Source organism: Micropterus salmoides, unplaced genomic scaffold (genome assembly GCF_014851395.1).
Source record: "Micropterus salmoides isolate LMB-PRFRI ecotype aquatic unplaced genomic scaffold, ASM1485139v1 Ms_hic_scaffold_13, whole genome shotgun sequence".
Lineage (NCBI taxonomy): Eukaryota > Metazoa > Chordata > Actinopteri > Centrarchiformes > Centrarchidae > Micropterus > Micropterus salmoides.
In genome coordinates, this window is record NW_024040374.1 from 17256307 (window position 1) to 17271802 (window position 15496).

Below are 15496 nucleotides of genomic sequence, written 5' to 3' on the forward strand. Positions count from 1 at the left end.
GCAGCAGAGAGGGAAAACACTGAGAAGAAAACACTGTCTATTGTAAAATGCTGCCTCCTGGTGGGGAATGTCCTCCTCACCCACTGCATGCAGGAAGTCATTGTAATGTGTGAAGGTCATGAGTGGATCTGGTAGCTCCCTCAACCACTGTTTCACCAGGCCCGTCACTGTGTGGATGGGATAGTCTTCGAGGCAGACCAGGTGGGGGTCTAAACACACCAACAGAAAAATCAAAAAGGAGCCATGACAGAGTTTAAATGTATGTTCAACTAAAAAAACACTGCCTGAAATTGGATGTGTTTTTCAGTTAGCTGTAAATGTAAATTAGAAGGAGTCTAACCGGTCTCTAATCGCTGGTGCAGCTCTTTCATGCGGTTGGCAGAGCCAGACTTGCGGTAGATGCCCTCAGTGTAGAGGCCGTGCATCTCCACGTGCTCCAGCATCATCTCCAGCACCATGGGTACTGGGTTCTTCTCACTGACCAGATGACTCACACGCACCCCAAAGTGCAGACCACCAGAGTCCTCGTCACTCTGTGGATTCAAACAGACAGCAGCCGTCAGTAAGAAGTTTTCTCCACCAGTCCTCTCACCACAGTCTAGCTATAACATACGTGGAAATCACATATGCTTCACTTCAAAACGTTTTCGATGTTGAAATATAGCTCCTTATAACTATGATAAAGGAAGGTTTTACTACAGTATTACCAGGTGAGACCCTATACTGTGTAAGAATGAACTTTCTTAATAAAATAATACGTCAACATTTGGATGCAATGCAATATAGAGAGCGATGGTAGTGCCCCACTTCTCCGTTAACTGTTCCTCCAGCATTCTTTGTCTAATTTGTCATAGAGGGTTACTTTTATCAGCCTTTTTGAAAAGCTGAAACATGATACTTAATGTTTGTCCATATCCTAAGCTATATATCCATTTCTTTACTGTAGTAAAATTTAACCCCCCTTATAATTTTAACAAGAGATATAAGACAGATTGTGTTGTTAACATTCAACAGCTACAGTTCCCATCAGGCTTGACAGTGCGTCTGTAGCAAAGACTCATTTTGAGTCCTAACAAAATAATTTCATCTTTGTTAAAATGAGGTGCTTAAATGTTTACCAGCTAGTGCTGTGATAGTCAGTCATTTATCTTAGAATACAGAGAAAAAACTACAAGTTTCAGACTTTATGAGAAAAGTGCCTAGTGGAACAGAGGCTAGCTTAAAGTAGGACATCAACTCTCTATACTGTAAAAAGGCCTGCCTCGCTCCAAACCCTTACATATCACAAGCATGTCATTAATTAAGGCCTAAGGCCTGTGATTTCTAAAAATAAGAACCTACCTTTTTGGCACTGGTAGTGGAGCAGTCAGTCACTATTTTGCAGAGGCACTTCTTGTGGCACACCATTTTACAATCTGTTGACAAGATATTTTAAAAATTAATCAGCACAGGAACTTGTTTCTTTATGTTATGATGCAAGATTTATTCGTAATATCTGAAGAAAAATCCAATCAATTAACCATAAAAGAAGAAATTGTGTTTTGTCAGGGTGTTAACTCACAGCTACACATGTAGGCCTTCTCCATGCCCCAGATGTAAGAACTACACTGGTCACATGACTGCACAATGTTGACCTGATAGTTGACAAAAACATGATCCAGGGGGCTCTCCATCTAACAAGGCAGACATTCACTCGATTAGATGTCATAATCTGTATTAAATTACAAATCATTTTAATAAATACAGATACAAAATTAGGTGGAAAAAACTTTGCATACTTACACTTTTATCTTTTTTTCTCCTCTTTTTCCTAGCTTTGGCAGGCTGAAAAACACAGACAATCATAAGCATGGGTACATTATTTTTTTATATTTAGACTGAACAGACTACATGATGAAGAATTTCACCTTTGCAGGCTCTGCCTCCTCCTTCTTCATCTCTCCTCTGATGAAGCCATCCAGCACTGACTGGAAGAGGTTAACCACAAGTTGAACCTCTCCTTTCTGCTTGTCGCCCGCCAGGTGGATCACTTTGTTTTGATAGCCTGTCATCAGATCCTTGTAGCCAATAGTGGGTTTCTAGTATAGTTCAGAGGGCAGGAGAGAAAGTGAGGAAGAGGAGAGGGTGAAGTGAGTAAAAAACTCTTATCAGGATGCATTATGTTTGTGTTATGTGCCTGCAGACAGACTCACTGGGAGAGAATACATGGCTTTGATTGTCTCTCTGAACTGCATGGTGGCTGTTACAAAGATGGCCTCCGTGGCTGACAGCGGCTTCCCCCTGGAGCGGAAATCATTGACCTATAAAGGGAACACAAACAAAAAATATTTTCATGGGTAAATGAGAAAATGATTTCCTTAAGTAAGTAAACATCTGGGTGCCAATCACTCACCTGATTGCCCAGAAACTCATCTAGGTGCCGCAACTCATTGGCGTTTGTGATTTCCCGATCCAGCGAGGCGTTCCACTTCTCAGAGACCCGCGTGGCACGACTGATCTTTATGGTGGGGTTCCGGCCTAAACCTTTACCAGCACGGTCCCCATGTTGCTGGGAAAGAGGCCGAGATGGATGTCCAGACATTTGGGCTGAAAGGGAAGAAGAATGTTTTTATACCATCAAAGCGACTTAAAATCGCTAAATATGTCAGAGGTCGCACGTCTCTGGAGCAACTAGGTTAAGTGTCTTGCTCAGGCACACGTTGGTGTCTCACAGTGGATTCGAACACGGGTCTCTCACACCAAAGGCATGTGTCTCATCCACTGTTCCACCACCAATATATCGTCATAAAAGCAACATATATTGCAGGAGGAAAAAGTGAACGCATACTACTTCTCCTCCTCCTTTTTTAAACTGAACTCAAACCTCTAATGCAGAATGTAAAGTGCGCTAAAGTACCACAGAAGAAACTTGAACCCGGAGTAAAGTTACTCTGTAGGCAGCGAGTGTGCTCCTGCACGGGTCAGTATTTTTTCAGAAAGCAATCAGCAGGATTAGTTAAGGCCTGAGAGTAACAGTGATAATACACCTGTGTTTTCTTTCCATTTCTCATGTCATGATGTATGATGAAAGTGGACTGCAGCAGTCCAGCAAATAGTGCAGTTTGTGTTGGGTGTTGGGTGATAGGTTGGTAATTTTTTGGTAAGGTATGCGCCAAAAAAACCCAATCAAATTTTAGGGGTTAAAGTTAATCTCGCTGCTCCAGTTAATCCCCTGATTCTTGTGAAAGCTGACAAAGACAGACTGAACAGTCCCCCGTTTGTATTTACCTTCCCCTCCAGTTGGCCTCTCATTGAGAATCTGAGCAAGCGTCTCTCCGTTGTCTGGAGTCTGGGCCTCCTTGTGCGGCCGCTTTTTCAAAATCTTGCTGAAGAAACCACCTGACCTGCAGGGCACAGAATATATACAAATATAAAATATATCTATCTATCTATCTATAAAGACTACTCACAAACATTGTTAGGCAAAACTCTTGTGTGTGACTCTAAAATGCCTCATATATACACAATGTCATATCTCCCAATTCATTTCTAACAGCATAGCTTGTTTTTTGTGTTTCTGACATGTTGTGTGTTCCAAGTCATATGACTTGTGTAACTATGTGTGTAACCCCATGGATTGTTGCTTGGTAACAGACAAAACAGATAATTTAAGTAAATAGCTAATGTCCAATTTTTTTTAAATACCAACAAAAATAAATTATCCTGAAAGAGTCTGTTTTTAAAGTGCCACATATTCAAGCTCCGCTCCAGCAGTGTCCCCATAGCAACAATACAAATTAAAACAAAGCTATTCACCCGATGCCTCCGTCTGATTAAAAACTCTGGCCCAGTGACTTAAGCACACGTTTCTGGCACATAAATCCATTTTGGGGGAAATTCTGTCCAAATTTCCGTCTGTAAACGTGCAGCACCACAAAAGGAGCGGGGGATAGTTTAATTACACAATACAAACAGTTTTCCCATGAACAGTCTGACTCAAGCAGACATTGTAATTGTAAACATAAAACTGATGATGATGTGAATTCTTTGCCTCAGCAGTGTATGATATCACAGAACGTTTATTTATAGATACTATCGACACAGTCGCCCACACAGTCCTGTGCTGTACCCACTCAATAATTTCCTTTTCAAACAAATGTATAGAATGCCTGCTGCATCCAGTGCAGTCCAGTACCTGTCTGGTGTGGATGGGATGGAGTGTGCAGAGTCTTGGTGACCAGAACCGTCGTGTTTCTTTCTGAAGGAGTTTGCCTTTGTGCCATCACCATGGCTTTCTGAGAGGGAAATCATCTGCAGAACAGAAAACTATTTATTATATTATTATTTACTACTATTCATATATTAGTGAATAACTGGACCAGAAAATGTTTGCCTGTTAGCACAGATTGTTACGTAAAATATCAACTGTCAAAAAGTTTATATTTGAACTTCTAAAACAAGCACTTCCCCATTTCAAGCATTTAAAATACCTCTCTGGCTGAAACAGCAGCAGCCCCTTCAGAACCTGGAGACAAACTGTCAATCGATGCGGAAGCTGTTTCACTCCTGCAGGTGAACAGAAGATCTACTGTTAATTCTAATATTTAAAAAAAGTTATATTTTAGAGACCAAACATGAGGGTAGATCAGAGAAAATGAACAGAATAGAAGACATACAGTGCTTTTTTCCTCCTTTCCTCTCTGTTATATGGTTGAGGAGGGCTAGTGCTCTCAGAGAATTCTCCATCACTCCTCCTCCCTTTCCACTTCTCCGGCTTCTCCTTAATCGCCCCAGGACGGCGATGTAGGGTTACCACTCCAGCACCCTCACCTAAACCGTTTCTCTCGGGCACAGGGTCAGCAGGCTGCAGGGACAAAGTAGACGGACGAACAGGACTGGCAGAAGGAGGAGAAGTTTTTGCCTCCTTCTTTGGCCCTTTGTCTTCCTTCATTTTCCAGGCCACAAAGGTGTACTGGTCCAGCTCCTTGCTGTCGGCCCGCTCTTTTAACTTAGAGGTCTCCTGGTTTTTGCTCTTTGGCGGGGAAGTTTCATCCTTGCTGGCTGAGGTGGAAGCTCGCTCGGTCTCTCTCTGGTTGTGCTCCAGCCCTCTTCGTCTCCTCTGCTCTCTCTTCTCCAGGCTCCTGGATGACTGGCCCCTGTTAATAGCTGGAGCTCTCTTTTGCTCAGCATTGGAAGGGGTGAAGGTATCGCAGGGAGCTTGTTCATCCATCCCCTCATGTGAAGATGTGAGTGTAAGTGCATTACAGGTGACCCCATCAGAGGGCAGAGGAGGTTTTGGATCTGACTGTCCTAGTGTTTGGTTCTCCATATCCTCATCTTCTTCTTTCTCATCCAGCTGTGGTCCAGCCTCAGCCAGGGTACCGTTGGTCTCCAAATCTAGTTTCTCACCCTGTTCCTCCTCTATATGTGAGCTTGTATTTACCTCTCTGCCTTCCTCTCCCCTCTCCTCCTCTGTCTTTTGGACAGGGAGGTTCTGATCCAGCGTCTCCTCTGTGACCAGCTCTATATCCGGATCATCTCTTGTTTGAGGCTCACTCGCCAGTCTTTTCTCTGCTTCCTCCCTCTTTTTCTGCGCTTTCCTGGCCGCCTCGTCTTCCTCTGCTCTCCTCCTTGCTTCCTCCTCTTCTGCCTTTCTCCTTGAATCTTCTTCCATCCTCCTCCTTTCTTGCTCCTCCTTCTCTGCTCTTCTCCTTGCCTCCTCCTCTTCTTTCCTCCTCCGGCTTTCCTCTTCTTCTGCCCTCTTCCGAGCTTCTTTTTCCTCCTCCTCCTTTCTTCGTTTCTCCTCACGCATGGACTGGCACCTGTAAGACACAAGGCATGAATATGAATATGCATTTTTTTTAAACGCCGTTAGAGCATCGCATGACCACCTATTGTCCAATTGGCTTGTTCTGAACTGGACTTTTAATAATATACTGTCCACAGTGGCACACTATCTGAGTGTCTCTGTGTTGTTACCTTCTGCGTGCTGAATGTCCCCTGACTAGAGCTTGTATCTTGGTAGCACCCTGTCTTTGGCGATGGATCTCGGATCTCTGTCTGTACCCTCTCCACACAGCCTGGATCAGAGTGGCTGCCCGTCGCCTTTGCTCCTCCTTGCAATACATGCGCCATGAACGCTAAGCAGGAGTACAAGACAGGATTAAATGCAAGTATTATATTTTAGTTCTCTCTTGAATATTAACATGGGAATATAACAAACAGAATGAATAAACTGGCATGGCAGCCCTTACCTGAATCAAGATGGCTGCCTGTCTCATGTCCAGAAACTCTTTCCTCTGCAGGTGAGCTCTGAACCAACGCTGAAGGAAGATGATCTTACGCATTACCTCCTTGTGCAGAGTGTCCTGAAGCTGCTGTCGCTCCAGCTCCTTCAAGAACACCTGAACAGACAGAACACACCGGAGTTCACATGCACAGAAGGGAATGGGAGCAAATGCGGACAAGAATGCGGTTTTATTATTTATTAGCAGAATAAAACTCAGGAGAGTTTAGTGGTGTACCTTAGTCTTGCCTATCTGGTACGTGGTGGGGTCCAGGCCCATCTTCTTCTCAAACAATGCTGAGATGTCCTCTTTAAAGGCGGTGGCGTTCTTTGGCAGCAAAGCCCCAAACTGCTCTATGAACTCCTGCAGGAATAAGACAATAATTAACACAAAGAGGAAATGAACAGACTGTTGAAGAGAGGACCTATATGGCAGATGAATGGTCAAAACCTAATGCTCAATATTAAACTGTTCAGTGCTCAACATCATCATCATCATTTTTTATTATTATGGCACAATGATCTTGCCTTTGGGTGTGTTTGTAGCATTGTTTCATCAGCTTCTATTCAACATCCAAATATTTCTTTATTCAGTGTCTGTAAAGTGACATTATTTTTATGTGTGATTATCACATGGATTAAGAGGAGGAACTATATAGTACCTGGAATGTGTACTTGGCTCCGTAGCCTGACCTCCTGATGCGAACGGTTTCCAGCATTCCTGTGTATCGCAGCTGCTGAACCACCAAGGCCTCATCCAGATACATCTCCTTCTGCTCATACACAAGGACACAAGAGGCATGGTCCATTATTCTCTTACCATTTAGATATTGACCAATTAAACAATGGTCATCATCAGCATATTTAAGAATTTTATCATTCATTAGGGCTGCATATTTTGTGAAAAATGTCATTCTTTAGACTTTTTGATTTTTTCTAGTAATGTCTTTATGCAGAAGAGCAAAGAGGTTGGTTTAACATAGCTGGAAGATAACTTTGGGATTTGAACAGGAGATATTAAAGAACACGTTTACAAATGACTAACAATAACAGAGTCTTACCTTCTCAGCATTGGAGCGGATACAACGAATGAAGAAAGGCTCTGCTCTGTTCAGAGTCTCCAAGAGTTTGGTGAGAGAGGTCTAAAGAAGACGAGGAAAGGGATTTGCTGAATGTTCAGGATTGCTGGTGGAATGGTGTGTTTAGGCTTGTTTCTGTGCGTAACGTGCAAACTGCTGTAGGTGATGTTACCTGGAACTGGGCACTGATGCTGGGAGGCTTCTTCTTCTTGTGCACATGGAGCAGAGACTTGGTAGTGCGATCGTGCAATGTCAGGCTCACAATGAACTTCAGAGACCGAGAATCCAGCAAACTCTACACAGCAGTAATACAGTTAATGCATTTCCTTTTTACACTCAATCATTATGATTTTAATGAAATGACGGCAAACTAATAAAATCAACCAAGTTGTTTTATATGACTTTAAACACTAAATATTCAGTTTATCTTCCCCTAAAGTTGGGGTCTTATGTCTTTACTCGGGTTTACCTTGGGGATGACCTGCCTCTGTTTGGTGCTCTTGTTTTTCCTGTGAAAAAGGGGAGAAAAAAGATGCAGGGTGAGCTAGAGGCACTGAAGCGTTAAAGGCCTGACTCAGGAGGATGGAACAAGTAGTGGATGGAGTGCGTGAAGCCGGGTTAGTATGGACGGGTGACTTCTTCATGCGCTGTCAAGTCAGTGATGAAATCAGGCGTTGCACCTGGAAAATGGGATGAATGACGGGCAGAGACAAGGGATGAATGAAGGTAAGGACGACAGAGAGGAGGGAGAGTTTGCTGCAGGAGATAAGATGTTTAATAGGAGCATGTTCTGCCTGAGCCAACTAGACTGGACTGATCTGGAGAAGAACTGATGCCAGGTCTGTCTGCAGACTCACTGGAGGACGTGTCGAGGGAAGCGGAGGCGACCCCAGGACTGCAGCAGCTTGCGAGGGTCCTCACCATCCAGCTGCAAGTTCTTAATGGAGCTGATGATCTCTGCATGCATGTCTCTAATCACACCGAACACACACACACACACACATAACACACACAACAGTGTGGAAAAGGGAAACACAGGGGGAGTACGGGGAGCAGGAGTAGGGAGGAGAAAATCCGACAAAAGGAGGAAGGAAAGAAAAAAAAACATAAAGCGGAGTGTGATAGAACTCCACTGTTAGGACACCTTAGATGAAAACACACCACCACCACCACAGTTACCCAAGACAAGAACACAAACTGCAGTATGGCTGGAAGTCTGAAATCAAGGGGGACTTCGTGCTCTGCTCATCCATGAAGAATAACCCAATATTTGTATTCTCCCACTGTTCATGTTTATGTACATGAAAACCACAAGACACACTAAACCACCCAACCATGCTGCCATATCCCTTTTAAGAACAGAAAAACACACACACACACACACACACACACACACACACACACACAAAGAGAGATTGGGGCATGTACTGCCACTGTGGTAGTTAACATGCAGAGCTGAGATGACGTTCCATGTAGCTAGCTGTAGCTGGTCTGTTTCCATGCTGGGGTTGTTACTGGTTGTGTGACTGTAAGTTGTTACTGGTGGTGAGGCTGCTGGATTTATGGTCCTTTAAATGGGGACTGGTGTTACACTGGACTCTGGGTCTGGTGAGGTTAATTTGGGAACTGTTCGTGTCCCAGAGCTAGTCCATGCAATACTTTTCTATACTTACCAAGACTGACTATGAGAACAGAGGTCAGGCAGTGAAGGAATGGGCAATGTATACAGTGAAATGATTCACTGAGAATCTGACCTCTACACCTCAGTGTTTGCAGATCTGGTAGGGGTTGGATGATTTAATAATGGTAACAATGTGCTGAGAGGTTGAACTCAGTTCAGGTACTCGTCTGTAAAAAAAAAAAAAAAAAAAAAAAAAAAAAAAAAAACTAAAAAAAACCCCCAACCAAGTAATTTTAGATCTGAAAGCAGGAGGTATAAGGTCAAGATTCATTGGGCCCAAGAATCCAAAAATATTATTCAGGGTTTGTTCCCATTCTGAGAAAGATCCCCCTATTGTTTTTGTCTATTTGACTTGGGGCCTATGTACGTGTATGAATACAAGCGTGCTTCCAAAGCTGCACAGTTGATGTAAGTAATCCGGGTAGCTAATCAGAGTAGGCCAGTACAAACACCTTCCTGTGCTCTATAGCAAGAATAATAAATGTGAGGAGGGAGAGAACAGACAACAGAAAAAGATGGGGATTACAGTGAGGGAAAGTAACAAAGTAAAGGGCAACTTTGCGGTGCCGTTATGTCTGTGTATTGAACTTCCTCTGCTTTTATATTTAAAGAAGCAGATATTGCGACATTTGACAAGCCAGATCTTCTTTGATTAAAACAAACAAACAAACAAAAAAAAAACACTTGATACATTGGTTTAGATTAAAATATATTAAACAGCAAAGAAAAAATTCAGATACTTTTTTTAGATGGGAGCAAACTCAGAAAATAGAGCAAACCAGTATCTATTACCCCATTTAAAACATATTTCCTTCCTGCTTGGCCTCATGTCTTCATTCCTTTCTCTTGTCCACCAAATCACTTACTTCTTACTCTCATAGCTAGCAAAGATGTCTTCAAAGGCCTCTAGTGGGCGCTCCTCTGAGTGATCAAAGCAGAAATCGAGCATAGACGCTCGTCTGTGGAGGGGAAAGGAGAGAACCGCACACACCGGGGTCACCAAAAGGTGGAGAGGATATGGGGGACTGAGATGAGGTGAACGGGGATTCATCTGTCAGGGTGAATCCAAAAAACTGTCAGTGTTTATGGATTCAGTTTGGATAAGTTACAGTAACCCAGCTGAACAGAATTCAGGTGTCTGACATTGTCCTTCCTCATCTCATCCAGCACCACAGGATAAATGTGGAGGTCCACAGTTCACCAACTATTTGTAGGTGATTTCGTTCACCTTAAACAATGAGCATCAAACAGAAAATATGCTTCTGTGAGGTTTATAAGTTGAGGAAAGGTTTATGAAGGCTGTATATTATATTGATCCAATTTTAAACAATGAGTCTGTTGATTGTCTGAGTTATTGACCATAAACTAAACAGGACTGACAGTCTGCCTCCACATCCACAGGTGCTACAGATTCCTCCAGTGGAAACAGATCTGACAATTAGAAAACCAGCCCAAACACCACAAAAAACAAGTGAGACAAGTTTCATAGTTTTATATTCAATTGTGTACATTACTTACTTGTACATTCTGTCTATAGGGGCATTGGACCGCTGAAGCTCTCCTAAAGGAGTTCTGGAGATTGGCCGGACAACACCTAAAACAAAAACACAAACACACAATGTTTTTATCATAAGTAGGTATTCAAGTAGAACAACGGTTGATAAAAGTCACATGATTGCAGCAGTTTTTGTTGTTTTAGTTTTTGTCCTGACTTTATTTAATCTTGATAATCCACATAAAAAGGCTCCTACGTCAATGGGCTAAATCTGAGAGCACCAGAATAGTCTGGAGGATTAAGAATTGCACGGAAAACCAAAAAATTCCTATGTTTCTCCATATTCCTCTCTGTGCTTACCTGAGAAAAGATAAATTTCCTATCTACCTATAATGAAAACCCTTTACTTTTATAACATAATTCTGACTGAAGAAACAAGAATGATAGTCTTTGTTTAGCATTAGCATAATTCAGATCAGCAACTACAAAAACATATTCTAAGACTGAATCTTTAAAGACTATTTCACCTGGGATGGCCTGACGCTAACACAGTGATAATGTACCTGAAGTTTTGGCGGCCCAGGAGCGGCCAGCTTCGTTAAAAGCAGCAATGCCTCTGATTGTGGCGCGCAGGATGCCCCATCTAAACATGGCCACCGGGTCCATGCCGATGAGCTGCCGCACATATGCACGATCGCTACTCCGCAACAACGCCACAATGTCGGGACGCATGTGGTCAGTGTTCTTCTCCCGGAAATCCTGCCATGGTTGAATATATCAAGAACATTAAAAACGGCACCATCAGGTTATATATTATATACTAACTACAGTATGTTTCAAACTCTTTTGCTTATGTTACTTCACATCATCGCTGTCCGTCCTCCTCACCTTGATTTGATATTTGACTTTCCCAGCAAAGTGTTGAATGACGAAGGCAGGCTCCATGACTGGTGTGGGTACAAAGTATTTGTTCCCCTGGTGCTGCTGCTTGAATTTGGCCAATAATGTCTCATCTGTGGCATGGGGGAAGCTGGAGCACAGGCACAGAGGGAAGGAAAGAGGAAAGAAGGAAGAATAGAAAGAGAGGAAAAGAAAATTTGTCATTCCTACTCGCAGCTATAAGACATCTTATCATCATCATTGTCTGCAGCTGTTCTTACTTGCTCTCCTCATCCAACAAGTAGAGCAGGCCAGTGGGTTTCTTGCTGATGAGGTGGATACAGCCCACATTGTCTGTGTAGTCGATGTTGTGCCAGGTGATTCCCTCTGCTTGGTACTCCTCCTGGATGAGACAAGACATATCAGAGAATAAGCTCACTGGTGAAATCTAGTCATGCAAATTCACGGTTGATCTTTTGATCTGAATGACTTAACCGATTGGTCTCAAATGCAAAACAGTGACTAACAGATCCAGAACAGATTAATTATTTTTTTATTGTATATGCTAAAAAGATGCAGCAGTTTTCCCAGTAAAGCTTGACTAAATGACTAAATATTTTGAACATGAACTTGCATGCATACTTTTGTCCCTTCAGAGATCAGGAAATGTTTGGATGAGTCACCATTTAAACAGTCGTTATTATAAACACAGAGAAGAGAACAGACATAATTTTGTTCAAGGGGCAGGGGTGGGGGCAATGAAACAAGACTGCTCACCTGCTCCAAATTGAAGATGTGGTGGTTGAAATAATACTGCAGCTGCTCGTTTGCATAGTTGATGCAGAACTGCTCAAAGCTGTTGGTCTCAAAGTCCTCAAAGCCAAAAATGTCCAGAACACCAATGGACAAGCACTGAAAAACAGGAACACCAACACATCACTAAAGAAGAGCAGGAAGGGGAATGTATAACAATCATCTTGCCGAGAGTAACAATATTTATAGCATTTAGTGATGTAGAGTGTTCTTCTGTTCTTCATGAAAATTCCTCCAGGTAAGTCAGCAGAGGAAATCTAATTTCCAGTGTTTGTGTGTGTGTGTGTGTGTGTGTGTGTGTGTGTGTGAGTCTCTCACTGGGACAGATTCCTCCATATCTTTCTTGTTAAGCAGCGCGTGATTGATGCGTAGCACGATCCAGTCAAACAAGGCGCTGTACAGAGATTTGGCCATGGAGTCTCTTGCTGTGATAGCCTGACGGGAGAAAGACAGGGTTGATTCGGCATATTGTGACGAAAACTCAAAACAACAGAAATAACTGCGCTATTTCATAATGTGCTTTGGAATTAGGATACTTATGTTACAACAAAGATCTGACGGAGGCAAACATCAATGAAGGATTTAACTGATTTTTTTTTTTTAACAGAGAAAAAGGAGGATATAATACAACATTTCACACTGACAAGAAAGAAGAAAATCTACTGTAGGTGTGGTATTAATAAAGAAGCAGAAAGGCATAAGGAAGAAGCAGACATAAGTTAGAGCGCAGTTGGACGCCATTTTAGTAATGCCAAGTCGCAGAGGCGTCTTCATGGCTGGTGCATACCTCAGAGTGGCTGTAGGGGAGGATCAGCTTGTCGTTGACTGTCACCGTTTTTCTCTTCGTCAGCGCCTCAACCAGCAGCTCCTCTTTAACCTGAGAGGTAACCCACACAGGTTAATACTGACATACACAGGTAATTCGCCACACAGTGAAATATGGAGTCATACAGAAACAAACACACGTTACCTTTAGCAGGTCTGAGAGTGTAGCCAGGACCTCTGGCGGTCCCACATCCAACCCCTCGTCTCGGCCTGTCGACTTCCTCCTGTAGGTCACGTTGCCCAGATACAAGATGGCCGAAAGCACAGAAAAGATCCTGCAACACAGTCACAACAAAAATTGCATAAAGTGAAAGCAACTGCAACAATACAGTCATATGACAAATACAGGAACAATGTTACACATGCTGTTCTTCCGTCTTATCTGTTTTTGATCAATAACTAGTGAAGTGAATTGAAGCATTGTATGGTAGTGCAGTGCACACTGTCTCTAATAAACTGTTACATTAGCCCATTAGCTAATTTTGTGGCTGGTGCTCTAAAAGGGTCTCTTTGTTGTAACTGATATTTTGGTAATGTATATAATGTATGTAATACTTCAGGATGAATTTTCATCCAAATCCCATCCACTTGTCTGGAAGAATATCCTTTCTCCTTCCTGAATTACACGCACTATTACTGAACATGTTACTGATTCACTTACTGTTTTTTTGTGGCAGGAAGGAAGCCAACCATCTCCATCGCCTGCTGCAGCCTTTCGAAGTCATGACGCAAGTCTTCCTCATCTTCTATCTTAAAGTTTTGCTACAAGGAAAGACAGACGTTAGAAGAGATGTATAAATATGAGAAAAAGACAGCATGAGCACAAAATGGACTCACAAACAGGTGAAGAACAGAGGTGAATGGCAAGGAGGGTGAGGAGAGAGGGGAATAAAAAAAACTGAGAGAACAAAGACTGCTTCATTAACATGCAGGACACATGTGCGCAGTGTATACGGCAGCTTATTCAGAAGCTTGACAGTCTTCATGAATGCAAGGTCCACTCACAGTGAATTACAGTATTACCTTAGAGGTCAAATCACAAACAGGTTATAGTTCATTAACATGATTGTAAGGTTGTTTAAGCAGTGGTTTAAGCAGACTGAACAGGATAGAAAATAAGTTAATAAAGTGAAGAGTAAGAGTACCATTTATATAAAATGGATATATTATAAATTGCTGGATGTGATGGGACATGTACTGGAGTTGTACTGTACCTGCTTGAGGTAGAAGTAGTCTTCAGGCGGCAGCAACTTGAACTCCTTTCTCTCCTCCTCTGAAGCTCCCAACAACAGGTAATAAAACACGTGGTAGTTCCTGGATCAACAACAAACATCGTTCTTAATGCCTGTACTGCTCAAGAACTGTACTCACACCAAGTTATAACTGCAAGAACTTCTTTAAACTGCTCTTCAAAAGGTTTAACTAATTCTTGTGTGCTTCCATGATTTGTTTGTATTATTATCTGGTGAGCAGTTTATCAGCGGAATTGAGCTTCATGTTTATGGTCACAAATAAAGGGTAGTTTTGGTGATAAACCAAGAGTCAACATTGTAAAAAGCTAACAGAAAGAAGACAATGTCTGGAACTCAGTGATGTTAATATCAGTTTTCCACTCATGCTATCAGTGGGCATGTAGGTAGATAGGCGGCAAAGCTTTGTTGTAAAAGCACAAGGGAGTAATGAGTTTCCACACTTATCACAAAGAAATAATGACATCATATACAGTACAGTCACTCCCTGACTAGACAGGCAAGTTACACTGTCAACAGCAACTGTAGGCCAGGTGATTAACAGTACACTGTGTAGGCTGCTAGAAGCGTGAACGTAACGAAGGCGGGCTTGTCAAGGAAGGCAACTACATTTTCCAAAACTAGGTGGGAAAACCTGGACAGGAAACATGAATGAGTAATGTTCTTCCCACTCAAAACAGCCACAGTATGTTTTTATACAAGGCATCAGCTGCTTCAGCTGAGCTGCTCAGTGGAAGACTGTGGTTTTACCCGGATGACTGCTTGTGTGTATCTTTATCTGAGCAAATCTAAAATGGATTAAAACTTGACTTGTTTGTTGTGCAGTTAGAAATGGCCTTTCTGCGTAAACAGTTAAATCATTACCACTTCATGGCTAAAGCTTTGCTGTATATAAAGGGTAACTATTCATTTAAAAATCAGGTTTTTTCCCCTATTGGTTTCATTGATGCAGTAACTGGATGTAAAAAAGTCTCTCAGTCTCTTCTTTTAACTCATTCTTCAGTAAAATATATTAGTGCATATGAAACGACAGTGGGTGATTTGCACTCTGACAGTATTTCCCAATTACCAAAGCCCAAATATCTGTTTGCATATTACTCACACAAGTAGCAACAGACTGATAGTCTACTTGGGAGTGAATGTCACAGTGAGCAACAAAGGCTTGCATGATGTGAAGGACAAGTGAGGGATGACATGGTGAGTGAGGCA

At 42.3% G+C, this 15496-nt stretch overlaps 1 protein-coding gene across 5 annotated transcripts in view; it reads right to left on the reverse strand.

Moving 5' to 3' along the window:
- Positions 1-15496, reverse strand: part of LOC119900690 (unconventional myosin-IXb) — a 55266-nt gene that overhangs the window by 5430 nt on the left and 34340 nt on the right. For 3 of the 5 annotated variants that reach the window (XM_038715867.1, XM_038715866.1, XM_038715870.1), the window contains exons 7-37: positions 14252-14351; positions 13699-13799; positions 13183-13312; positions 13000-13089; positions 12531-12647; positions 12177-12311; positions 11681-11802; positions 11409-11550; positions 11084-11279; positions 10544-10619; positions 9892-9984; positions 8202-8315; positions 7814-7853; positions 7517-7639; positions 7327-7407; positions 6928-7038; positions 6504-6629; positions 6234-6383; positions 5959-6119; positions 4656-5801; positions 4470-4545; positions 4175-4290; positions 3268-3383; positions 2393-2586; positions 2193-2300; positions 1908-2078; positions 1783-1824; positions 1562-1673; positions 1342-1415; positions 341-533; positions 81-209 (exon numbers count right to left, since the gene is read on the reverse strand). In XM_038715867.1, coding sequence (XP_038571795.1) covers positions 81-209; positions 341-533; positions 1342-1415; positions 1562-1673; positions 1783-1824; positions 1908-2078; positions 2193-2300; positions 2393-2586; positions 3268-3383; positions 4175-4290; positions 4470-4545; positions 4656-5801; positions 5959-6119; positions 6234-6383; positions 6504-6629; positions 6928-7038; positions 7327-7407; positions 7517-7639; positions 7814-7853; positions 8202-8315; positions 9892-9984; positions 10544-10619; positions 11084-11279; positions 11409-11550; positions 11681-11802; positions 12177-12311; positions 12531-12647; positions 13000-13089; positions 13183-13312; positions 13699-13799; positions 14252-14351 — 4685 coding nt within the window. The remainder of the gene's footprint in view (positions 1-80; positions 210-340; positions 534-1341; positions 1416-1561; positions 1674-1782; positions 1825-1907; positions 2079-2192; positions 2301-2392; positions 2587-3267; positions 3384-4174; positions 4291-4469; positions 4546-4655; positions 5802-5958; positions 6120-6233; positions 6384-6503; positions 6630-6927; positions 7039-7326; positions 7408-7516; positions 7640-7813; positions 7854-8201; positions 8316-9891; positions 9985-10543; positions 10620-11083; positions 11280-11408; positions 11551-11680; positions 11803-12176; positions 12312-12530; positions 12648-12999; positions 13090-13182; positions 13313-13698; positions 13800-14251; positions 14352-15496) is intronic. The other 2 variants (XM_038715868.1, XM_038715869.1) reach the window with 2 other exon arrangements.